General features: G+C 40.8%; 1 protein-coding gene across 5 annotated transcripts in view; it reads left to right on the forward strand.

Annotated features, from left to right (window-relative positions):
* Nucleotides 1–25,486, forward strand: part of ITPR2 (inositol 1,4,5-trisphosphate receptor type 2) — a 257,494-nt gene that overhangs the window by 164,146 nt on the left and 67,862 nt on the right. For all 5 annotated transcript variants that reach the window (XM_073000779.2, XM_073000781.2, XM_073000780.2 and 2 more), the window contains 4 exons: nucleotides 18,184–18,292; nucleotides 20,072–20,259; nucleotides 22,456–22,639; nucleotides 24,396–24,652. In XM_073000779.2, the coding sequence (XP_072856880.2) occupies nucleotides 18,184–18,292; nucleotides 20,072–20,259; nucleotides 22,456–22,639; nucleotides 24,396–24,652 (738 nt within the window). The remainder of the gene's footprint in view (nucleotides 1–18,183; nucleotides 18,293–20,071; nucleotides 20,260–22,455; nucleotides 22,640–24,395; nucleotides 24,653–25,486) is intronic.

Consider the following 25,486-nt stretch of genomic DNA (forward strand, 5'->3'; position numbering starts at 1 on the left):
TTTTTTTTAATTAAATTTGGTTTCTTGTTGGGAGAACATTTTAAAAACATATTTTTTATGTATTTTGCCTCTGTGTAGTTTAGAACAGTGGTTCTTAACCTTTGTTACTCGGATGCTTTTGAACAGCAACTCCCAGAAACCCCACTCAGGACAGCTGGTGGTGAAGGCTTCTGGGAGTTGCAGTCCAAAACCCCTGAGTAACCCAAGGTTAAGAACCAGTGGTTTAGAATGATATGATTACTGTAGAAACCTGTAAAGTAGGGTTTGATCTAAGAAACAGTTTCTTGCTAAAAATCACTCAGCTTGAGGTATCCTTTCAATTTATTGGGAACTCCTCCTCTTCCTATTGGGCGTTTCATGTGATATGCAGGGGTAATACTTCTGTTGCTTCCCCCTCCTTTTCTCCATATTTGTTTCAAGTACAGTGGTGCCCCGCAAGACGATGATAATGCATTCCATTGAAATCGCTGTTTAGCAAAATCATCATCTTGCGAAAAGTGTTTCCCCATTGGAATGCATTGAAACTCGTTTAATGCATTCCAATGGAGAAAATAGTCGTTGTGTGAAGATCGTCCATAGGGAAACCATTTTAAATCGCTGTCTTCCAAAGCATTGGTGCCGAAAACACCTAGGGAAGCCATTTTGCGGAGCTGCCGATCAGCTGTTAGAATCGTCCTCTTGCTAAGCATCGGTCCCGGGAAAAAAAGTGTCTTCCCAAGCACAGACTGAAACGTCGTATAGCGAAATTCCCCCATAGGAAACACTGTTTTGCGAAGTGCAATGGCGGTCTCAAAACCTTGTCGTCATGCAGATTCATCATTTTGCGGGGTCATTGTCTTGCGAGGTACCACTGTATTGCCTTTGCAGGTGACACTGTCATCTCCTTGTTGTGCATTGGTGAAATGAGAGTACCACCGATAAATTGTTCATAATTATCAAGGCAGCTGATAATTCTTCTGCCTGTTACAAGGCACATTACGCAGATCACTCTCTCTCTCTCTCCCTCTCTCTCCTCTGGTTTGAGCTTGTAACAGTGGAAGCTCAGCTGTCTAGCAAGGCATCCACCCAGGCCTGGCCAGTGACTGGCAGTGAGACTCCATCAGGGCTTCCAGAGCCTGCCAGGAGGCCTTGTGGCCATATTCGTTTGCATACGTTAAGACAGACTTGGGCAAAGTGCGGCCCGAGGGCCACATATGGCCCGCAAGCCGCTCCTGTCTGGCTCGCCGGTCGTCGCTCCAGTCCAGTATTCAAGCACTTGTTCAAGCCCAAGACAGACTGGATTTCTCTCACTGAACAAGTTGAACATCAAAACCATTTATAGCTTTTTGTCTAAAGTTGATCAGTTGCTTATCTTTAACATACCGCAAAAAACCTATTTAGTATTTGTGAAGATTAACAAGTTTAAAATAAAAACAAGCATAACACCACTGTTTCATTTTATTTTTAAGTAAACTTGGTTCGGCCCCTGAACACAGTTCAGATTTTTCATGTGCCCCCCTTATAGAAATTAATTGCTCATGCCTGGGTTAAGAGTACTCTTTTGAATTGATTGTAGGTAGCACCCATGGGCAGCAGGGCAACAAGACTGCAGCACTTGCAAAGGAGAACATAGCATAGGTGAAGGCACAGGATGCTAGTGGTCACAAATGCTGTGGACAGGTCCTAGTGAGTAGCTGAGACTCCACCTCCATCCTTTCCCTCCTAAGCTTTGGCTTGCTTAATGAATGTAGATTCTTACAGTTCCAGCCCTCTGTCCTGAAGACAGGTGCTTTTTCCATTAGCTCTCTGCCCAGTCCACTGATACCTCGTGCCACTGAGCGAAAGCAAGTAGTGCAGGACTTTGGAAAACACTAGCTTGAATGCTGTTGACTTCAGTCCTACATGGCTTCTCTTCAAGAACTTTGTGTTCTGTGGGGCCCTGATCAGGCTGTTGGCCAAATTACACTCTCACCTGGTAAGCAACATGAAACTGCATAACATGTTTTCCCCTTGCCTAATTATAGGTAAGGAGGACTTAGGACTTTCTTCCCCAGCACTGGGGGAGCCTTTGCCTCCAACCTGCCCTGCAATTAGAATTGTTAGGTTAAGGTTTCCTCTGGCACCAGTGGGGCCTTTCCTTCCTCAGTCTTCTAGCTGCACCAGGGAATGGGTGATTTCTTATGTATTTGCATTGGTGAGGCAAAAGGAAACTCCCATGTACGGTATTCTAGGTAAGGTCTTACCATCACTGTCCCCATATTAGTAATTTGATTTAAAAGATCTTGATACCTAGTGGCATTTTGAGGATGGAGCAAACATCCACTGTGTCAAGAACTTGGTGCAGTTTCCCCAGGCAATAGCATGCCAGCCTTGGACTCAGCTGGCTCATTTTCCTGCTGTGATGAGCATTTAACTTCTCACTGTATGATGGTGCAAAAATATATACACACAAACAAAAAGAAATACTTTATGACTGAAGCTTAATGTGGGAACCAGTTATAGCTGCAAATTAAATTGTGATCATATTCCTAATTGCAGCTTCTCAGTCTGAGTGCAGTCTGTCCAACGGAAGAGGAAAACATCTGTGCCCTCTGAGCCCTTAATGCATACCCTTCCAATATGACTGATAGTGAAAAAACGTTAAGTTGCTTCCTCCTACATCCTGGAATTCACAAACTCTCTTGCAAAACCATTGAAGTGACTAAATCTTGCCCAACTCACAATCCTCTGATTACACTGCAGCAAAAATATCGAGAGGCCTTACCGGAGTTCTCCTTTCCTTGCAGATAAACATAGTGTTCCAGCAGCATCCTGGGTGCCTGGGAAACTGGGAATCTTATTTCTCTGTCCACAGAATAAGTGTTAGCTGCCCTAGAAACCAGATGTCTCTGGGCTCTTTGTGTGCCGATGTAAATTATGCACTAAGGCAAAAAATAAAAAATAAAAATGCAGGGGAGGAAGCTTACCTTGTTAATGTGGTGGGCAGTATGAACTTAACAAAATCATATTGATTTTATGTTACATGCTTCTGTTGTTCAAAATGATAGCCATGTTAGTCTGTGCACACGTATCAACAAGAAATGCAACAACAACAACAAAAAACACCAAACAAAAGACAGACAGTGACACTGCCAACTTAAAGACTAACTGCTATTTTTTAATGTGAGTTTTTGTGGAATATCTCTACTTTTTCAAACAAGAGAAATTGACATGTTCCACAAAAGTTTACACTAAAATATAGCAGTTAGTTTTTAAGCGCTCTCTCTCTCTCTCTCTCTCCCTGCTTTTATTTTGTTGTTTTGTGTTGTTGATACAATTTTATTTTATTTAAGCATGTTGCTTTCTTATTAATTATTTTAATGATGGTCTATATATTATTAAATAAATACATATTCCAAGTCATACAATTAATTTTTTTCGTTATATCACTACGTATTTGAAGCTTCTGCATAATCCCCAAATAATTTATCCCTCCCTCCCTCCCTCTTTCTTTCTTTCTTTCTTTCTTTCTTTCTTTCTTTCTTTCTTTCTTTCTTTCTTTCTTTCTTTCTTTCTTTCTTTCTTTCTTTCTTTCTTTCTTTCTTTCTTTCTTTCACAGTCTAGGTTCTAAGTACAGTTGGGATGATTAAGTAATAAGAACTCTATCCCTTTTGGAATTAATCCTGAATTTCTAAAGCGCCATAATTTGGGCATCTCTGTTGTAGAAGTTGAAAACCAGCTGTATATAAATGAAGAGTTTTATAATGTTCTTTCTTCTACTTTACATGCACATTCCTTTAAGTATATCATTGTCACTATGCTGCACAGAAAGCATACACAACAGAGCACAAAAGAAGAAATTTTTAATCATTTGAGTTCAGTTTGCATTTCCTATCTGCAAATCAGAAAACAAGTCACCAAAGTTCATCCTTATTTTTAAAACATGTCCATTAGGCCTGCACTTTAATGTTGTGAAGTAGGTTATAATAGTTGGTTTGTACCCATAAACTGGTGAAGTAACCATGGTAACCATCTTGCTATATGTGAAGTGTAGATCCGAGATCTTCTTTGCTGGTCAAGGTCAAGGTTCACACATTCTTGGATACTGACTCAATTTACTTGAATGTTAGACATTTTAACAAGGAACCAATGTGACAAATATAGTGTCTCATTTAATTAGTAGCTAAGAGTTCTGTCAGGGACGTGGTGGCGGTACGGGTTAAACCGCAGAAGCCTCCGTGCTGCAAGGTCAGAAGACCAGCAGTCATAAGATGGAATCCACACACGGAGTGAGCTCCCGTCGCTTGTCCCAGCTCCTGCCAACCTAGCAGTTCGAAAGCATGTAAAAATACAATTAGATAAGTAGGTATCACCACGGCGGGAAGGTAACGGCATTCCATGTCTAGTCATGCTGGCCACGTGACCATGGAAACTGTCTACAGACAAACGCTGGCTCTACGGCTTGGAGACAGGAATGAGCACCGTGCCCTAGAGTTGGACACAACTGGACTAAATGTCAAGGGGAACCTTTACCTTTACTTAAGAGTTCTGTATTTTTCTTTTGGATAAAACTTTTGAAGTCTGTACAATTGTAAACATGTCTCTCTTTTAGCCCTATTCAGACCATAGACAAAGAGCAGCTTGTAACAAATACCTCTGATGAATGAATCCCCTGAAAATAAACCCTAATGCGTTTTTGGAGCAAAAATTAATATAAGACTGTTGTGCACCTCCAGTGACCCCTGTGTGTTTTGCCTCTCACACAAATTCACCTTTGGACACGCCTTGTTCTTTTCCACTTTTTCGCTGCCACCAGAGGATAGTATCCTCACTATATCAATTAAGAATCTCACACCCTCGCTGCCAAATAAACAAGGTTTATTTATGGTGTAGTAATTAAATCACAGAAGGAAAATCATGGATCTTCTATTATCATTCATTCAATAAATGTGTATTCGATTACTTATAAGCTTGCTTGTATTCAGTTACTTTAATCAAGATCTCAATATTTTCTGTCAATGTACTTCTAATTCCTTATAACTCTTTAACATTCTCTAACTAACCAACTGTCCAATATCTTGTCTAACCAGTCTTCTCTCTAACTCTAAACACTTCATCATCTTTTCCCTAACTCCCCCTCTGTCTTTCTCTAACTGCCTCTCTGGCACTCCCAGTTTCCTTGACTCCGCCCCTCCTGTCCTGTCATAGGCCCCTGCACTGGAGCTCTAAAATGACTGACAGGAGTGACATGTGGGCTGTCTGCCACAAAGACCCTGTCTTATTTACGGGGAAACAGGGTACAACTAAGTATTCGTGGAGGCAGGTGGTGCAGCATGGCCTCCTCTTCCAATTTGAAGAGACACTGTTCAGCAGGCTGAGGTAAAGAGGCAGTCCAGAAACCAGCAAAATTAGGAAGCTGGACAGGGGACAGATTGTACTTCTCTTCAGTGTGGAAGGGATGGTCACTCTCGAATTGGCCTTCTCAGTCACACTAGGCGTTGTTCCAAGATCTCTATTCAGAGCATGTTACCATAGTCTCTTGAGACTGAAGGATGCCTACTATACATGAACCTGGTTTAAAGCAGTTGTTTGTACAGGACACAGAAGTGACCTTGGCTCTGCCCAGAGGGTTTACAATCCACCTAAGGAGACTGACAAAACACGTCTCTCAAAGGCAGAATATCGATGCAGAGGTATATTAGTGAGGAGAAAGAAGGGGAAGGATTTACTGGTTGCAGATGATATTTTAAGTTTTAGTGACTCATAGAGAGTTTTTAAAGAGAAGCATTTGTGTGGCTCTTCAATTTGATGTGGCTCATTTATGTGAAAAATGTGTGACTTTTTGATTTGATGTCAAAGAAGATTTTGCCTACAGTTCTAAGACTTTGCAGAACTTCCCACATTAAATGAAAGCGATCTGATATATTTATTCCTCTCTGTTTCTTGTATTTGTTAACAACTTTGTCATATCTATATTCTAGCATAGTGTTCCTCAAAAATACCCCTTGATAAACAAAGAATTATGCCCATCTTCACTTCTGCTGGTGGATCTGTTTTTGGGTTGGTGGAAGCAGGGAGGAGATGTGCCTGGGACTTCTTCACACTTCATCTGTCACCAACTGTGGGATGCGGTTTAGTTTCTGACATTAGGGAACGCTGGATTTGCCTGGGAGCAAGACTGTGAGGGATTGTTCACTGACACCATCCACTCAACAAATGCTACACTGCAGCAGAACTCAGAAATAAAGTTGAAGGAAGTTTAGAGGTGCATTGCTGCTCATTGTAGGATGATGTAATTAACATCATGCCAAGAAAGCAATGTGTGTAATTTTCGTTTTTGTCCTATCTATCTATCTATCTATCTATCTATCTATCTATCTATCTATCTATCTATCTATCTATCTATCTATCTATCTATCTATCTATCTATCTATCTATCTATCTATCTATCTATCTATCTATCTATCTATCTATCTATCTATCTATCTATCTATCTATCTATCTATCTATCTATCTATCTATCTTATAGGCTGCCTTTCTCCTGATAAAGGGACAAAAAGTAGCTCATAATATTTAAAAGAGTAGAGTTTAAAACTCAGTAAGTTATACATTAAAAACAATTAAACTATAAAACTGATTAAAATACATTGATAATTAAAAACACATAAAACATTAAAAACTATCTTAATTAAAAATTGCCATTCAGGGACTCAGTCATGCCTGAGTTAAAAGTCTGCCTGAAAATATGGGTTTTTGGCTGCCAGCAGAAGACTAAAAGGGAGGGGGCAACCTGACCTTTTGCGGGAGAGCATTCCATAACCTGAGAGCAGCTACAGATAATGTCTTCATCATGTCCTCATCAGCCATACCTGTGCTAGCAATAGGACCATGAGGAGGGGCATCCTCTGTTGATCTTAAGCACAGAGAAGGCTCATATGAGGAGATACAGTCCTTCAGATATGAAAACTTTCTTAGGAATGATATTAGTATCACATGTTCAAATAAAAGCATGTTACGGGGTATTAATTCAGTGCTAATCAAATACATTTTGGTGCTTAATATGCAGGAGAAGATGATATCTCCTCCCCTATTTCACCTGCATTAGCTGACTGGGCTCCCAATAGGATCGTGCTTGAGTTCTGTCAAGGGCAATTACAGCCTCCAGACCCACACCTAAGACACCTAAATTTTACTCACTTGTAGAAGGACCTACCTAGTTCTGGCCTTGCTTCTTGTCCAAAAATTGAACCTGCTTCATTGCTTCCTGGTAGTGGTAACTCTTTAGAAAGTGTCCTCTACAGAACCTAAACCTTGAATTTATTTTTTGAAGCCAGCATTTATCAGCTGAACAGGATTTTATTTTATCCTTCATTGAGGCAGATCGAACATATTTGTTTCTCTAAGTCATGTTTTGTTGCAGAGTTCACACAGACCTATACCTACATGGTAGGCAAGTAATGATGTTGGTACATGCAAAATTACAGTGCCCTTAAGTTTCAATCATTTCCTGCACATACTTTTATCTTTCAGGCAAAAAAATGCTGGGACAAAAATTGTCTCAACAAATTTGATGTATTTTGTTCCCGGGATATCGTTTTGTCCCAGTCAGTGTAAAATAATGGAATGAAAAAACATCCTGTACCATTTTAAATTAAGCTGTGTGATGCCAAGAATAAAAAATTATGTATTTTGGTTGGCAGTAGGTTGCACCCATTTGGAGTGGGGTGGGGGACATTGGAATTGTCAGTGGGTTCAGGAAATATAAGAACTACTTGCCCCAACCCTAACTCTGACCTTGATCTGTCTTCTAAATCTTTGTACATTAGAGCTACCATGGGAGTAGAAATCTCAGCAGTTGCTCAGCCAGAATCAGAATCACATATATCATGGTGATGTATTGCAGGTAATTAACAAGGTACAAATCATATGTGTCTTTGCATATGTCTAGGCACTTGACCAGCACCTTGTTAATTAGGTGCGAGCTGCCACTGTGACTTTTGAGATTTCACTTACTCTGGAGTAAGTTCCAAATAAGATCTTGGCTGTTGCAAATTTTACAGTTTACAGTGACTGTATGTGAAGAGAAGGATTTAATGATCCAATAAAAGTTCTAGAAGTCACCTTTGTTCATGGACAACTGGTTGCTGTTCTCAAGACAGAATTAATCTGGATGCTGCTTTTTTCCTAACCTCTAATCTAGACATCACAATGCCTGAATACAGACTAGCATATATTAAGAAACTGCAGTAATTTTGTGCTGTCCTCTATTTCAGCTGCCATCAGTACAGCAGTTTAGTAAAATATTAAATGACAAAGAATGCTAGTTAATATTATGAGCTAACAGCTTGCTTGTCAAATTTTATATAAGCATAAATCATAGGCATGTACTGTAAAATACTGATCTAGCCAGATGAAGCTGTTTCGTGCTTCCCATATGAAACTTAGCAATCATTTTATACAAAAGAATTCTAATTTGTTTAAAGTAGACTGAATTGACCAATCACCTCTTCCCTCAACCTCATGTCTGCTAATGTCTTGTTCATTATGCCTATGGGGAGCCAGAGCAAAGCACTCACTTCCCATAAAATAGCTAATCCCATCTAATTCTTCCTTGGCCAAACCCAATGCATAAATTATTCTGACTCTGCTGATAGTAGAGAAGGACATATAACTACCCAAAGTATTCAGCCCATACCCACTGATCACTGCATATCTTCTGTGATGAGAAACTTGGCTGTCTTCATCACATACATACTAGCTTCATCGCAATATAATAACATTTGGTTACTTTTATGGCCATAAAGCCTGAAAATCTGAGGCATCATCCAAACAAATTTAAACAGTTTTCCTTTCCATTTATTTTAGTGTCAAAATTAAACATATTCTTCAGCACCTCACTTTGATGGAGTAAATACAGCACAGCTTCTTTAAGATCAATCAAAATGTTCTTATATGTAGGCTGTTTAATATCAGTTCAGATCATTACAAGGGGGATACCCCGGACATCCCCGGTGTGCTGTTGATCTCATCCCCCCCATGCCACCTAGCAGAGTACCCAGAGACCTTGGCACCAGGACTGCCTGAAGGACAGGGAAGGCATGGGTGGGTCCACAACTGGGAACCGAGGGAGCTGAAGCTGGACATAGAGAGTGAGACCACAGCTGGGAGCTGGAGTGGTGGGTGTCATGCTTAAAGAGGAAGTTTGTACCCTCCCCCATTTTGTGCACTCTGGGTGAAAACTGATCCCTGCTCCTCTAGGACCTGTGAACCAGGTAATTGGTTAGCTTTGCCTGAGGTATAGCATGAGGAGGGGGAGCTCCCATCTTTCCCCTGCCAGAGCTCTTGCAGAGGCAACCTAGGCACACAGCTGAGCTGCAACTCAGGAGGCCCACGCCAAGTCAAAAGAGATGTTGGAAGAGGAAGATACACTGCCAGAAGTTGGTCCATTTGGTCCAGGAGAGGGATGAGCTGCTGTGGCAACGGGACTTCCATCAGCTTGCCACTAACAGCCCTCACTGAGGGTTGGTGGGTGGTGGGGGTGAGTGCTGTGAGCTTGAACCTACCCTAGTGTGGCAAACTCTTGACAGGCTTGTGATGAGAAGTGGGCCCCACATATGGACAGTGGGCAGCCGGAGCTAGTGAGAGGAACAAAGGTCCCCTGTGGACTTGGCAGACACGTACATGTGTGCATGTGCACACGTGTGTGCGCATGTGTATGTATGTCCCGCATATATATTTTCTCTACATACAAAAGGCCACATATATCATCTCTCTCTCTCTCACACACACACACACACACACACACACACACACACACACACACACACACACACACACACACACACACACACACAAAAGACATTCAACCTGACTTTGTACTCCATCTCCCTGTCCTAATAAAACCAAACACTGGCAGAACTGAATGTCTGGAGTTCATGGAGCCCATAACTGAGGGGATCTGCTCAGCCACCCCATCCCTTGGTGGTGGTGGTCACAGTCCTTTGCAAGATTAGTTGAATAAGGGAAGAGGTGAGAAAAGTTTGCAAAAGTATGGATGATTTGAATAAGACAGATGGAGAGTCCTGTTTAGCCTCTCCCATTATGCTAAAAGTTAGGCTCATGAAGTGAACCTGGCTGGTACCCATTTCAGAGAATCAACAAGAGGTCCAGTATTGCATTTGATGTGCTCCTTACATCCAAATGGTGTATGCATCTCAGCAACCCTATTTGGTCTGTAGAAACCATTCCTGTGAGGCTAGTTCTGAAGCAAAGTACTTCCACTCTGACAAGCCCTGAGATTGTTGAATTGAGTTAGAATCATTGTTCTGGGCTGATGTCACTCCTAGTTATTGCAGATGCATCTCCATGTAACAATATGGGGCTAGGAGGCAAAAAGGACCCCTTCAGGTATATCCTAAATGTAAGAAAGTGTTAAAGCATGAGAGTGCACATGTAGTTTCCCTTAGAATTTGACCCAGCTGGGCTCTACTTAAGTTCTTCTATAGGTGAGGATTTAGGTGCCATTCAAGTCATTTTAAGACTTATCAAGAGGGCAACAAGGATGTTTAGGGGACTAAACCAAATCCTGTGAGGAAAGGTTGAAAAGGGTTTGACTTGAGAAAAGAAGATTGTTGGGGGGGGGGAGAGGGATATGATAGCACTCTTCCAATATGTGAAAGGCTGTTATCCTGAGGAGGGTCAGGAAGATCCGTTCTCAACCATTCCCAAGTGCAGAGTCATCATAATGGGGTCAATAATGATTGAATCTCAGGAGGAGGGAAAACTCCTAAACTGTTACAGCAGTACAACATTGGAACCAGTTACCTCAGGAGGTGTTGAGTCCTCCAATACTGAAGGCACTGAAGACAACTGTCAGAGATATATATTAACTTGGAATCTTCCACTGAGATTGGATTTGATGGCCTTATAGGCCCCTTCCAAGGCCATTATTCTATGATTCTATGCAGGTTGCCTCAGGGTTCTAAGAGTATCTTTGTAATACAACTGAAGATTCTCTGTGGGTGTGTCTGCTTCTTATTCATTTGTTTGCCTATCCATCCACCTATCCATTCAGGCACATATGCAGCCATGTGTTTGTGAGGAAAAGGCTTCCAAAGAATGTGTGTGTGTGTTTTTCTTTGTAGAAGTAATTAATGTATTATAAAACTTAATGGAAAATAAAGTTTGTCCCTTCTTGCTTTTTTCTGAAACCATATTTTGGCTTTTAGAAATATTTGTCCTCTTTGTATCAGCTCTTGAAATGCACACTGTCTCCCTGGACCTTTGTTCTTGCCCCCTTGAGACTATTGTTAGAGGCAGAAGAATGGTATTAATGGCTAACAATAGGACCGTTATTCTGTTTCTTAAAAGCCATATTATGTCTCCTACTGTCATTACATAAGAATTGAGAGTCAGCTGAGCACTGTTTAAGTTCCACACTCTTATACAATTAAGAGCTATATAAGTCGTTCCATTTTCTGCAACCAATGGAGGCAGTTTATTCACTGAGAATAAAAGCATTCAGATTAATATGTTTTCATAATCAGTCTTACTAATTTGCTTAATCATGGGCCACTAGTTGTCAAATAGTGGCCCTGGAATCTTGTGGCTCACTAGAAGGTTTTCAGGGGTTCTTTAATTACGAGTGTAGTCATGGTGGACAAGCTTGCTCAGCTGCTCACTACTGTCAGGCTTCATCTGCAATGCGCAGGAGTTTGACGACATGTACAGACATTCCCCAGCAGACCAATTATTGTGGAGAGAGGTCTCCTTGAGTAGAAAGATTAAAAATCTGTACTCTTGCTACAAATTGTGGGGCTGTAAAAGCATAACTACAGTGCAGGATGAAAACAACACAGTGGCTGAAATCCTGTTCTGCAGGGTGTGCAACATAAGCAGTTTTTCAGAAAGAAAGCATTTCTGATCCCACTGCCCCTGCCGCCTGAAGATCCCAAGGCCTCCACGGAATCTGTTTTGTTGTGAAGAAGCTGTTGGATGGGAGGAAGTCTTTAATCTCTGAAAATTGCTACTACCACTGGTGAAGTCATCCTGTTGGCAATGATATTCCAAAATTAAGGACTTCTCCTGTTCTGCAGCCCCTAATGGCTTCACCCCATGGGAACCTGGGGGGGATGAGAAAAAATTTATTTCTGAAAAATCACTACAGCTGATTGTGTCATCAACCTTACATAGCCTACCTGTGTGGACAGGATTTGACCAATGTGTGGCATGTGTGTTATTATGCACGTGTGTGCACATGCAAGCACAATTGTCTGTCTCTCTTCAGATAAGGTTTAAAAGGCAGTCTTCCTGAAAAGTCAGAAAATTTCACTTGAGACATTTATATGCTTTTATACTGCTGCAGCAAAGAGAATCTCTCTAGAAGTAACATATTTATCTTGATTTCCTCTGAGCAACTTTCTTATCATGGGAGGCATATAAAACCAGGCATTGAAAAGAAAATGAAAAATACCTTTTCAGTGTTCACAGATCCCAGACTGGTAGTTAACGGGAAGCATAGTATCCTGTCTTTGGAAAAACAGCTGTATGTAGTATAATATGATGGCACAGTAAAATACAGATGCTATATTGTAAAGCCACATTTAGAATATTTATTGTAAACATTTCTGTGCTGTGAGACTTTATTTCAAAGTGGGAGAAGAAAAGAATTCCAAAAGATTCATTTACTCTAAAGTATGTAAGCATTTTGAGTATTGTTTCTGATCTAGTGCTGTGTTCTTTACTGAGGGACAAAATAGATTTATGTACAGTGGAGATTCCTCAGGACTTTAAAAACTATGAAAAATGTTAAAGACTGTTTACTCATTTGCTTATTTATTTCCTTACTTAATAAATATATCACTCTGTTTAACATTATTTATGGTGTGTAGTTTACATATTCTGGTCCATAAAGCATTTATGCTGAATTATTGTTATTGCTGTTGTTGACAATGTTGAAGACTGATACCTCAGTCCAGTACAGTCATGTCTTATTTCAGTTGGATGGAAAACCACATTGAAAAAGTGATTTGTGTACATTCCCATTTCTGACTTAACATCTGTGTCCTCATATATGTATCCCTTTCAAAAGTTGTGATGCTTCAGTATTCAGCTTTTTAGAGAAGGTGTGTGGGTGTGGCATTTCATTAGCAAACAATCACTGAAATATGAGTTTTGCCTGTGCCATGTGCATGTGTAGGGTACAAAGGTTGAGATCATGCCCCTTGTGTGTATTAAGGTAATCTAAAAATCATCTAGGTAGAATAATGTAAATAATCTTCTAGCACTTTTGTCCCTGTTTGCTTTTTGTCTATGCCTGTACTTTCTGCAATTTATTAATCTGAAATTCCATTGTGGTGGTGTGCTGACTTTAATAACAGAGGGTTTTCCTCTGAAAATGAAGGAAATCATTCCAATATTAATGATATCATGGAATAGTTGAGGCAAGTTGCTTCCCCATGCATTTACAGTTGCACATGATGGGGCTGTGTTGCAATAAGGCCATGTAGTCCAGAGCAGATCAATCATTAGAAACATTCAGCTAGGAATAGAATTTTAGCCTGAAATGTGGATAATTTGTCTAATGACTTGATCTGAGATATAAGTGATTTACTGGCTCAGGATTTTGTATAACTCAAAGTTCCTTTTAAATCAATCAGTACTGTATTTCCTTCCTTCCTTCCTTCCTTCCTTCCTTCCTTCCTTCCTTCCTTCCTTCCTTCCTTCCTTCCTTCCTTCCTTCCTTCCTTCCTTCCTTCCTTCCTTCCTTCCTTCCTTCCTTCCTTCCTTCCTTCCTCAGTTAGTGTTAATTACAATTCAATGAGTGCAGGAGATCTTCCTTTTCCCTAGATAATTGATCCCTAAGCTTAATGGCAATTAATTTTTAAAATCAGAAGGCATATACAAAACCTTAGTATGCCTCAGTCTCTGCTTTTTATAAATCATATGTTTATTTAAATATTAATTTCAGATATCTAATAATATACTTATATGAACAAAGATGTCCATGTAAATGTGCAGCTTCATATTCCCTCATTCCTTTTTTATGCATGAGCTCTAACTATTGGGGATCACAACTTCCGTTTAGTCGTTTAGTCGTGTCCGACTCTTCGTGACCCCATGGACCAGAGCACGCCAGGCCCTCCTGTCTTCTACTGCCTCCCGGAGTTGTGTCAGGTTCATGTTGGTTGCTTCGCAGACAGTGTCCAGCCATCTCATCCTCGGTCGTCCCCTTCTCCTCTTGCCGTCACACCTTCCTAACATCAGGGTTTTTTCCAAGGACTCTTTTCTTCTCATGAGATGGCCAAAGTACTGGAGCCTCAGCTTCAGGATCTGTCCTTCCAGTGAGCACTCAGGGTTGATTTCCTTTAGAACTGATAGGTTTGTTCTCTTTGCAGTCCAGGGAACTCTCAAGAGTCTCCTCCAGCACCACAATTCAAAGGCATCAATTCTTCGGCGGTCTGCTTTCTTTATGGTCCAGCTCTCACTTCCATACATCACGACAGGAAAAACCATAGCTTTGACTATTCGGACTTTTGTTGGCAAGGTGATGTCTCTGCTTTTCAAGATGCTGTCAAGATTTGTCATCGCTTTCCTCCCAAGAAGAAGGTGTCTTTTAATTTCGGGGCTGCTGTCTCCATCTGCAGTGATCATGGAGCCCAGGAAAATAAAATTTGACACTGCCTCCATATCTTCCCCTTCTATTTCCCAGGAGGTGATGGGACCAGTGGCCATGATCTTAGTTTTTTTGATGTTGAGTTTCAGACCGTTTTTTGCACTCTCCTCTTTCACTCTCATTACAAGGTTCTTCAATTCCTCCTCACTTTCTGCCATCAGAGTGGTATCATCTGCATATCGGAGGTTGTTGATATTTCTTCCGGCAATCTTAATTCCGGCTTGGGCTTCTTCCAGTCCAGCCTTCCGCATGATGTATTCTGCATACAAGTTAAATAAGCTGGGGGACAATATACAGCCTTGCCGTACTCCTTTCCCAATTTTGAACCACTCAGTTGTTCCATGACCAGTTCTGACTGTTGCTTCCTGTCCCACATATAGGTTTCTCAGGAGACAGATAAAGTGGTCAGGCACTCCCATTTCTTTAAGAACTTGCCATAGTTTGCTGTGGTCCACACAGTCAAAGGCTTTCGCATAGTCAATGAAGCAGAAGTAGATATTTTTCTGGAACTCTCTGGCTTTCTCCATAATCCAGCGCAAGTTAGCAATTTGGTCTCGAGTTCCTCTGCCTCTTCGGAATCCAGCTTGTACTTCTGGGAGTTCTCGGTCCACATACTGCTGAAGCCTACCTTGGAGGATTTTGAGCATAACCTTGCTAGCGTGTGAAATGAGTGCAATTGTGCGGTAGTTGGAGCATTCTTTGGCACTGCCTTTCTTTGGGATTGGGATGTAGACTGATCTTTTCCAATCCTCTGGCCACTGTTGAGTTTTCCAAACTTGCTGGCATATTGAATGTAGCACCTTAACAGCATCATCTTTCAAGATTTTAAATAGTTCAACTGGAATGCCATCACCTCCACTGGCCTTGTTGTTAGCCAGGCTTTCTAAGGCCCACTTGACTTCGCTCTCCAGGATGTCTGGCTCAAGGTCAGCAACTACATTGTCTGGGTTGTCCGGGATATCCACATCTTTCTGATATAATTCCTCTGTGTATTCTTGCCACCTCTTCTTGACGTCTTCTGCTTCTGTTAGGTCCCTCCCATTTTTGTCTTTTATCATGTTCATCTTTGCGCAAAATGTTCCTCTAATATGTCCAATTTTCCTGAACAGATCTCTGGTCTTTCCTTTTCTGTTATCTTCCTCTATTTCTTTGCATTGTTCATTTAAGAAGGCCCTCTTGTCTCTCCTTGCTATTCTTTGGAAGTCTGCATTCAATTTTCTGTAACTTTCCCTATCTCCCTTGCATTTTGCTTCCCTTCTCCTCTCTGCTATTTCTAAGGCCTCGTTGGACAGCCACTTTGCTTTCTTGCATTTCCTTTTCTTTGGGATGGTTTTTGTTGCTGCCTCCTGGACAATGTTACGAGCCTCTATCCAAAGTTCTTCAGGCACTCTGTCCACCAAATCTAGTTCCTTAAATCTGTTCTTTACTTCCACTGTGTATTCATAAGGGATTTGGTTTAGATTATACCTGAGTGGCCCAGTGGTTTTTCCTACTCTCTTCAGTCTAAGCTTGAATTTTGCTATGAGAAGCTGATGATCAGAGCCGCAGTCAGCTCCAGGTCTTGTTTTTGCTGACTGTATAGAGCTTCTCCATCTTTGGCTGCAGAGAATATAATCAATCTGATTTCGATATTGCCCATCTGGTGATTTCCATGTATAGAGTGGCCTCTTGTGTTGTTGGAAAAGAGTGTTTGTGATGACCAGCTTATTCTCTTGACAAAACTCTATTAGCCTTTGTCCTGCTTCGTTCTGAACTCCAAGGCCAAACTTCCCTGTTGTTCCTTTTATCTCTTGGCTCCCTACTTTAGCATTCCAGTCCCCTAGAATGAGAAGAACATCTTTCTTTGGTGTCAGTTCTAGAAGGTGTTGTAAATCTTCATAGAATTGTTCAATTTCAGTCTCCTCAGCAATGCTGGTTGGTGCATAAACTTGGATTATTGTGATGTTGAATGGTCTGCCTTGGATTCGTATTGACATCATTCTATCATTTTTGAGATTGTATCCCATTACAGCTTTTCCCACTCTTTTGTTGACTATGAGGGCTACTCCATTCCTTCTACGGGATTCTTGCCCACAGTAGTAGATATGATAATCATCTGAGCTGAATTCGCCCATTCCTGTCCATTTTAGTTCACTGATGCCCAGGATGTCAATGTTTATTCTTGCCATCTCCTGTTTGACCACCTCCAGCTTCCCAAGGTTCATAGATCTTACATTCCAGGTTCCTATGCAGTATTTTTCTTTACAGCATTGGACTTTCCTTTCACTTCCAGGCACGTCCACAGCTGAGCGTCCTTTCGGCTTTGGCCCAACCACTTCATTAGCTCTGGAGCTACTTGTACTTGTCCTCCACTCTTCCTCAGTAGCATGTTGGACGCCTTCCGACCTGAGGGGCCCATCTTCCAGCGTCATATCTTTTAGCCTTTTGTTTCTGATCATGGGGCGTTCTTGGCAAAGATACTGGAGTGGCTTGCCATTTCCTACTCCAGGTGGATTGCGTTTAGTCGGAACTCTCCACTATGTCCTGTCCGTCTTGGGTGTCCCTGCACGGCATAGCCCATAGCTTCTCTGAGTTACTCAAGCCCCTTCGCCACGACAAGGCAGCAATCCATGAAGGAGGATCACAACTTAGTTGGTAGGAAAAAGAAATACCATATTTTTCCGTTTATAAGATGACCCAATGTATAAGACGACCCCAACCCTTTTCTAACCCCAAATTAGAAAGAAGCGGGGATCAAAGTGCTCCCTTTTTGCTAAGCTCCATGTCTTGGCGAAAGGCAAGGAAAGCGGCTGTCAAAGTGATTGCCGCTTTTCCTTGCCTTTTGAAAAGCCACGGAGCTGAGCAAAAAGGAAGAGAGCAACACCTCCCCTTCCTTTTTGCTAAGCCCCCTGCCTTCACAAAAGGCAGTGGTAAAGAGCTGCCTTCCGTTTATAAAACGATCCTCAATTTTTCCCTCAAATTATTTAAGGAAAAAAGTGTTGCTTTATACACAGAAAAATATGGTATGTTGTTCAGGTAGCTGTTCATGTTACACAGTTATAAATATGCAAAATGCGTTACCAGGAATCATGTCAATGCTGCAGTACCAGCATCATATTGTGCCAACATGCAGCATTTCACCAGAGCAGCATTTCACACCACTGTTCTTGTAGACTGCAAAAGTCAATATTGTGAATATGTGGGTTGATTTTTGGACATTACACCCATCATTAAACACCTTCCACTGTACATCTCAGCCCCACTATCTCTTTTGCACTTGGCCTCAGTTTGTGCTAGCTTCCATTCCCTGTGCTTTACAGATTATGAACTAGAAAAAGTTGGCTGGGTAAATCCAGTTCACAGTTAGAGAACAAAACACCTTGAGAAAGTGTAGAGTTTGCCTCTGGACAGGAGTCTCAATTTTGGCGCATTTCTAATCACCAGTGCCTCCACTGTAGGTTCAAGAGTCATGGAGATTGCCCAGTTTGTTAAGACTGCATATCAGTGGGATTGGTATTCTGGGTTATTGATTGAAATTGTATTTTTTTCATACTATTATATTTTTATTAAAGGGCAGCAACCTAAGGAAAATACTTCTTGCTCGCTATTTTAAAGGTGACTATGGAAGCAGCAGCAATGGCCCTCTGTCTGGCAACTTTGGCAAAGCCACCCAAGGAGGAGGTAAGTAGCATTTTCCTATTAAAATCAATACTAAAACAAGTATGTTCAGTACTGCTCTTCTTTCTACAGAGGCATGTGTGAATGTGTGCCAGCCCAGGTAAAATGGAAGTTGAACATTAAATGCATTCCTATTGACTTTCATGGCAATGAGTCATTCTCCTATTGAAATCAGTAGAACATGTATCTTTGACCTATAGAAATCAATCTCAAAATGAAAGATATACCCTGTTTCCCTGAAAATAAGACCTAACCCGAGACTAAGCCCTAGTATGATTTTTCAGGATGCTCATAATATAAGCCCTACCCCCAAAAATAAGCTCCAGTTAAGTGAACACCCTCCATCATTGTGCAGCAACCAGAAGAAGATGACATGACTGTATTTGAATAAATGTAGATTGTTGTGAATGAAAAAAATAAATAAAACATCCTCTGAAAATAAGCCCTAATGTGATTTTGGAGCAAAAATTAATATAAAACCCTGTCTTATTTTCGGGGAAACACGGTAGTAGCAAGAATGCTACTGGTGGTTTTTCTAAAGATTATATCAGTTGCTACTGCTAACTGATGAGGGACCAGAGTGTATCTCAGTTGCAGTTGGATGTGTCACCAGATACGTGACTGAGATAGGTAAAGGTAAAGGTTCCCCTTGACAATTTTTGTCCAGTCGTGTCCGACTCTAGGGGGCGGCGCTCATCCCACTCTTCAAGCCATAGAGCCAGCGTTTGTCTGAAGACAATCTTTCCGTGGTCACATGGCCAGTGTGATTTAGACACGGAACGCTGTTTACCTTCCCACCAAGGTGGTCCCTATTTATCTACTCGCATTTGCATGCTTTCGAACCGCTAGGTTGGCGGGAGCTGGGACAAGCAACGGGTGCTCATTCCGTTGAGTGGATTCGATCTTACGACTGCCGGATCTTCTGACCCTGCAGCACAGGCTTCTGCGGTTTAGCCCACAGTGCCACCACGTCCCTGTGACTGAGATAAGCAGCAGCGATTTGTCAATTCATTGCAATTAACTGTTGTGGGTTACACAAACCTTATATGACGACTAATGGTATTATGGCCATATGATTAATTGACCTTATGTCACATAAAGATTAGAGACTTTTCAGATCTTAGTTGTGACCTCTGGTTTTTCTGCTTTAGAGATGAAGTCTGTGGTGTCTGTTGTTTAAATTGTTATTTTCAGCACATGGGGCTTCAGGAAACAGTTTAAACAAGTTAGTAAACAACCAAAACCACCCCCAAATCAAGCATGGACTTTGTAACTGGTGGAAAATTATCACTCACATTTCTGCCATTAGAATTATGCTGGTGTAAGTATGTAATAGGATTCTGTCCATTATCTCTTATTTGCTAAGAGCATGTGCTCTTCAGATATCAGGGTCTAAAACTGGGACTTGTTGTGTATGATGCTTGATCAATCTGTGAAAGGTGGATTCTGGATATTTAGAGTCACTCAGTATAAATTATTTTAAAATGCTGAGAAATCTTGAACACGTGCTCATGCTCAGAAGTGCTCTTTTCTCCTTTAATTCCAGTGTTTTAGAGCTGTATCCTGACTACTTCTAGAGTGTATAGATTATTTCACTACCAGCTGTTTAAAAGTGTCGCTCTCTGAAATTCATTAAAAGATGTAGCTATACGTTTTATTCATAAATGCTGAATATGAGAAAATTAGGAAAACATAATTAGCTGAGAGGAATTTTATTCTAGAATGAATATTTTTAAAATGAACAGCACATGTTTGAATATTGGCAAACATATGATCTTCCAGGCAGTTTCTCGGGGCAAGATTCAGATAAGTCTGGTGTATCGATGCATGATATCCAGTGCCTTCTGGATAAAGAAGGAGCATCGGAACTTGTCACAGATGTCATTGTTAGTACGAAAAATGACAGGATATTCACTGAAGCAATCTTGTTGGGTATCGCATTGCTTGAAGGAGGAAACACACAAATTCAGGTATGTTTATTAAGTTTAAGTGTCAATTAATATTGAAAACTTGTTCAAACAATGAAAACATCCCCAAGGTTCACAGAAATGTAGAAGTCAGTCTATTTCAAAATTAGTGTACTTTTTGTTGCTTCAGATAGGTACTTACTTCCCATACTTATTCCTTCCACCATTGCTGGTACTCCTTCTAAGTTTGTCAAATTCATTAGCATTTTTAAAAAAGTGTATCACTGTTTTTTTCTATAAAAATGTAGTGGCATATCTTTCTTCCTTTTTAACAAAGCTAGAGCTCCTGACATTGAAAAGAAACTGGCTGACATTAGGTTTGGACTAACAATGGAAGTACTGCATACAGTGTACTATTTGCTTATTTAAAGCCTCTGGCTGTCAACACAAATGTAATTTTGGACAGGTGCTTCTATCAATTGCAGTTATCCATGATTTCTAAGAAGTGCCCCCATTTTTAGAGGCAATGTACCACCAAATGCCAGATGCTAGAGACCAACACCAACATTAGGGAAAAATGTCTTTAAGATGCTTGTAAGGATCTTGTGGAATCTGTCTGGCTGCTGTAATATAAAGGAGGCTGAACAAGATTATTTGATGCAGAAAACAATGTTCTGAATGGCACCAGTGATACATCATCATCATAATTACTTAATGCACTTCTTTTCTGCCTTGCTCCTGGCCATGGGACTCCAGGTGGCTGGCTCACAGATCATTAAAAGAGACGAGAATTAAAACAAAAGTATCATCAAAACATTATTAAACATGGAAATAACTAAATCATCATATATGAAAGATTAAAAGGTATAAAAGCATTAAAAAGAACATTTAAAAGGATATAATGGCAGCAGGTATAGGACAATTAATAAATAATAATCATTGTATGGCATCAAGTTGATTCCTACTTTCAAGGGTTTTATAGATTCAGAATACTCAGAAGTGGTTTACCATTACCTGGTTGCACTGTGGAAATGTGCAGATTGCCAATGTCCACACAGGCTGGCTCTTCTCCCAGAAGGCACAGTGACCACTGAGCTATCCAGCCAGCATAGAGTAACTAGCTATGTTAAAATTATATATTAAAAGTCTGTTGAAATAAAAGGTTTTCAATTGTCACTGAAAGAAGAGAACAGAGAGAGTGCCAAGTGCCAACCTTGCCTCACAGGGGAAGGTGTTCCATAACCTGGGGGCAACCACCAAAAAGGCTCTCCTTTGGCTTCCCCAACAAACGTACCTGTAAAAGTGAGAGGACTAAGAGGAGGGACCCTTTGAATGATCCTAAGACATGGAGGTGGTTATTGGAGGAGATATGGATTCCCTTAAGGCAGGCTAGGGGAATCCAGGCTGCCTTTGCAAAAATGGCAGCTGGAGCTTCCCTACTCTAAATGAAGTCACAACCGCCATCTTTGCAAAGGGCAGCCAGTTTCCCTTTTAACATGCCATGGCTGCAGAGGTGACCTTAGCAGCAGTGGTGAGAATTATGGTAAGGGGATGTCGGCAGGGGTGGGGGCTAAAGTAGGGAGAGGAAGGGGGTATGATGTGGGGATGGGTGCCTATGGGGCTGGGTGGCTGCTTATCGGCCTGCCAATCAGGTGATTGGCAGTTGGTAGGCAATTTTTTTACATTATGAAGGATGAATAAAATGGGGAAATATTCGTCAAGCTGTATTCGTGGGGACTTAAAATTTGACAAATACGAACGAACAAATATTTAACGAATCTGCTATATTCGTTGAAAAAAAATTATGCATTTTTATATTCGTCCCCACCTCTAATTATGATGTACAGATGTGAAAACTAGACAGGGGTGGAATGGGAAACAATTGTTTGAGATGGGGTGTTAGAGGAGAGCTTTACAAATAATGTGGATTACCAGAAAGGCCAAAAAACTGGTTCTAGCTCAAATCAAATCTGAATTCTCATGATTCGTTATAATAACTAAGCTGAGATTATCATGAGAAGAAAAGACTTATTGGAAAGACAGTAATGTTAGGAAAAGTAAATGGCTGTAGGAAAAGAGGAAGACCTGACATATGATGGATTATTTCCATAAAGGCCCTTTTAGGGTCTTTTTTTTTTTTAACAAACAAGACTTTAACACATTATTTCTGTGCCTAGTAGTATGATACCAGGATATTACTCTGTTATTAACATATTAAACATATTATTAATGGAAGAACTTTATTTTTTCCCTCTCTAGTATTCCTTCTATCAGCAACTGAATGAACAGAAAAAATCGGAGAAATTTTTCAAAGTTCTGTATGATCGAATGAAAACAGCCCAACAAGAAATCCGATCAACAGTAACAGTAAACACAATAGATCTGAGCAGCAAAAAGAAGGAGGAGGACAACGACTTGACCATGTCAGTTCCGAAAAAGAGAGGTAACAGCAGATGGAAATACAGTTCAGGGCACATTAGGGTGGGCATTGCAGATAATAACATCCTTTTGAAGAGGTGGAGGGAGAAAAATGTTTCTATCCTTGGTGGGATTGTGGTACTTTCTTCCTGTGCATAAAAATATAAGTAATTAAAGATTTTATACTTCATTTCGGCCAGACCATATCAGAAAGTAGAGGAAGGCAGTCATCCCAGGATGAGATTTGAAGGTCCGTCAAAGGATAGCCTATTTTTGTTTGAGGGATAAGTGGGGGTGTCATTTGTTGCCTCTGCTTCAGGCAGCAAACATGTTTTGGGACAGCTCTGACTTTCCTGCTTATTAGACAGCCCAAGTAACCAATGATGAAAATTTATCATAATAAACCCAAATTTAAAACAGTGGTTTCCAATTTTTTTTTTGCGTCACAACCCCTTTTTATAATATCAAGGTAATCTGTGACACACACCTCTCGTTTGCATAAAAATGTATTTTTAATAGGGTAAAGTCATCCCTCCTCAGAAAGGTGAGGCTTCTTTTGCCCCCAGAGGGCCTGTTTCTTGTACGTACACATTTACACTGACTTTAATTTCCCATTTTGAAAGGTCAAGGATGAAATTATTTAGCAAGGACTACATTTAAGCCAACCCATGACACACGGACCTGAGAAAACACTTTATGACCTCCTCTTGCGGAGGTTGTGACTCTCAGGTTGAGAGACACTGATTTAAGGCATTGTAACATTGCAGTAAAACTACTCGAGTTAGTACCAGTAGAACTCAAATTCTAAAATCAAATCAATGAACATAAAATATAACACATAAAAGGCTTAAAAATAAAAATTTGTTGAACATAGTAACCTGCCTTTAGCATAACAGATGAAATTGTCCTGCCCAAAGGTATTCCTGAACAATGTATATATTTGGCTTGCAATCTGAAAAATGAAAGAAAAGAGGCCAGAACAACTGTTCTAGAAAGGGAAGAAAATTCCACATTCAGGTCTTCTCCAAGGACCTGAGAGAGGGGAATCTGACCAGTATCTATTGTGACACATCCTTTTGTACAGGTTAAGGGGGGTAGACAAGGGGCTGTTCCAGCATTCGGGTTGCTGGGGAGTTGTAAGTGTGATTTATCAGTACGAGCACTATGAATTGGGCATGAAAAACTTAGAGACAAAGAGTGTTGGAGCTCCACTTATGCTATGAATGATACAATGGGTCATTAAAATGGCCTGCAATTAATTGGCTTAACTCTGGGCATGATCCGTGAGTGAGAAAGGATTGCATCTGATCACACCAGAAAAGGTCACTTTGTGGGGAGTGATCTCCCTTACAATGACCTTTTCATCCATTCACAAATTGCTCCAGCCTGGCCCAGTACAGAATAACCCTGCTTCTGAACCAAAAAGACCCAGCTTGGGCATGGATCAGGGTCAGACTGGTTCACCATCGCCTGTATATCATGTTATCACCAGGGAATAGCTTGCACTGAATGGTGCCATAAGAGGTCCAAAATGCCAGCTATTTCCACATCTGATCACACCCGTTTGGTGGACCTTATTTTTTCAAGCCTCAGGAATGGTTTCCAATATCCCAGCAGTTAATGGCCACAATGCGTTCATTTTTTTAAAGTGCTTTATCATCTTCCTAGTTCTTATAACAACTGAGTAGCACATCACCTTATCCAGAAAATATTTAGTGGTACCAACCCACGCTTGCTGTTTATATTTGGGGATAACAATGCATCCATTCTCCTCTTTGTAGTGAGAGATTCAAAGTTGCATCTAAAGGAAGGAATGAAAGGGCAGTTGACAGAAGCCTCCACAGCAACCTCCAAAGCTTACTACATATACCGTAGAGAAATGGATCCAGAAATTGATTTCATGAGCCCAGGGATAGACCCAGGAAATGTAGAAGAAAAATCAGCAGAAGAAATGACAATGAGCCCTGCCATTATCATCATGCAGCCAATATTGAGATTTCTTCAGTTGCTCTGTGAGAATCACAACAGGGAACTCCAGGTAGGCGGTTGAGTATATAAAGTAGAGTAATAGCTATACTGGAAGAAAAGTAACGCAAGAGGAAGGATTTTTGTGTGAAAGTGGATCCTAAAGAGAATTTTGAAGAGAGGAAGGCAGCATTAACTGTCTAACAGCCAAAGTAATGTATTTATTATTTATTTATTCAAAATGTTTTTATCACACCTTTCTCCTTAAAAGGACACAAGGGGGCTCCTATCATTAAACAACAGTATTTGAAAGCTAAAGCCTGCAAGTATACAAATATTAAAAAGAATTAAACAAGTATTACATTTAAATGGTAAATAAAATCAATAATAAAACACATTTGAAACAACAGAACACAACAATCCATATTTTAAAAAAACCCTCTCAGGCCACCAGTCATTAAGGAAAAGCCTTAAGAGAAAGCCTTAAAAGAAGAGACAGCAAAGATGGGGCCAGCCTAGCTTCTCATGGGAGGGAGTTCTAGAGTCTGGGAGCAGGGACACATAAGGCCCTCTCCCACGTCCCCAACAAACACATATGTGAGGGTGGTAGGACTGAGAGAAAGGCTTCCCCTGGTTATCTTAAAGCTCAGGCAGACTCATAGAGGGAGATGTGGTCTTTTAGATAGCTTGGACCCAAGTTGTTTAGGGTTTTATGCTTAAAACCACCACTTTGAATTGTGCCCAGAAACGGATGAGCAGCCAGTGGAGCTGCTGTAACAGGAGAGTTACATGTTCCCTATATGTTATATAGCTCCAGTTAACAATCTGACTGCTGCATTTTGAACCCTTTGGAGTTTCCAAACCCTTTTCAAAGGGAGCCCCACATGTAGCATGTTACAGTAATTCC

This window comes from Pogona vitticeps, chromosome 5 (genome assembly GCF_051106095.1).
Source record: "Pogona vitticeps strain Pit_001003342236 chromosome 5, PviZW2.1, whole genome shotgun sequence".
NCBI lineage: Eukaryota > Metazoa > Chordata > Lepidosauria > Squamata > Agamidae > Pogona > Pogona vitticeps.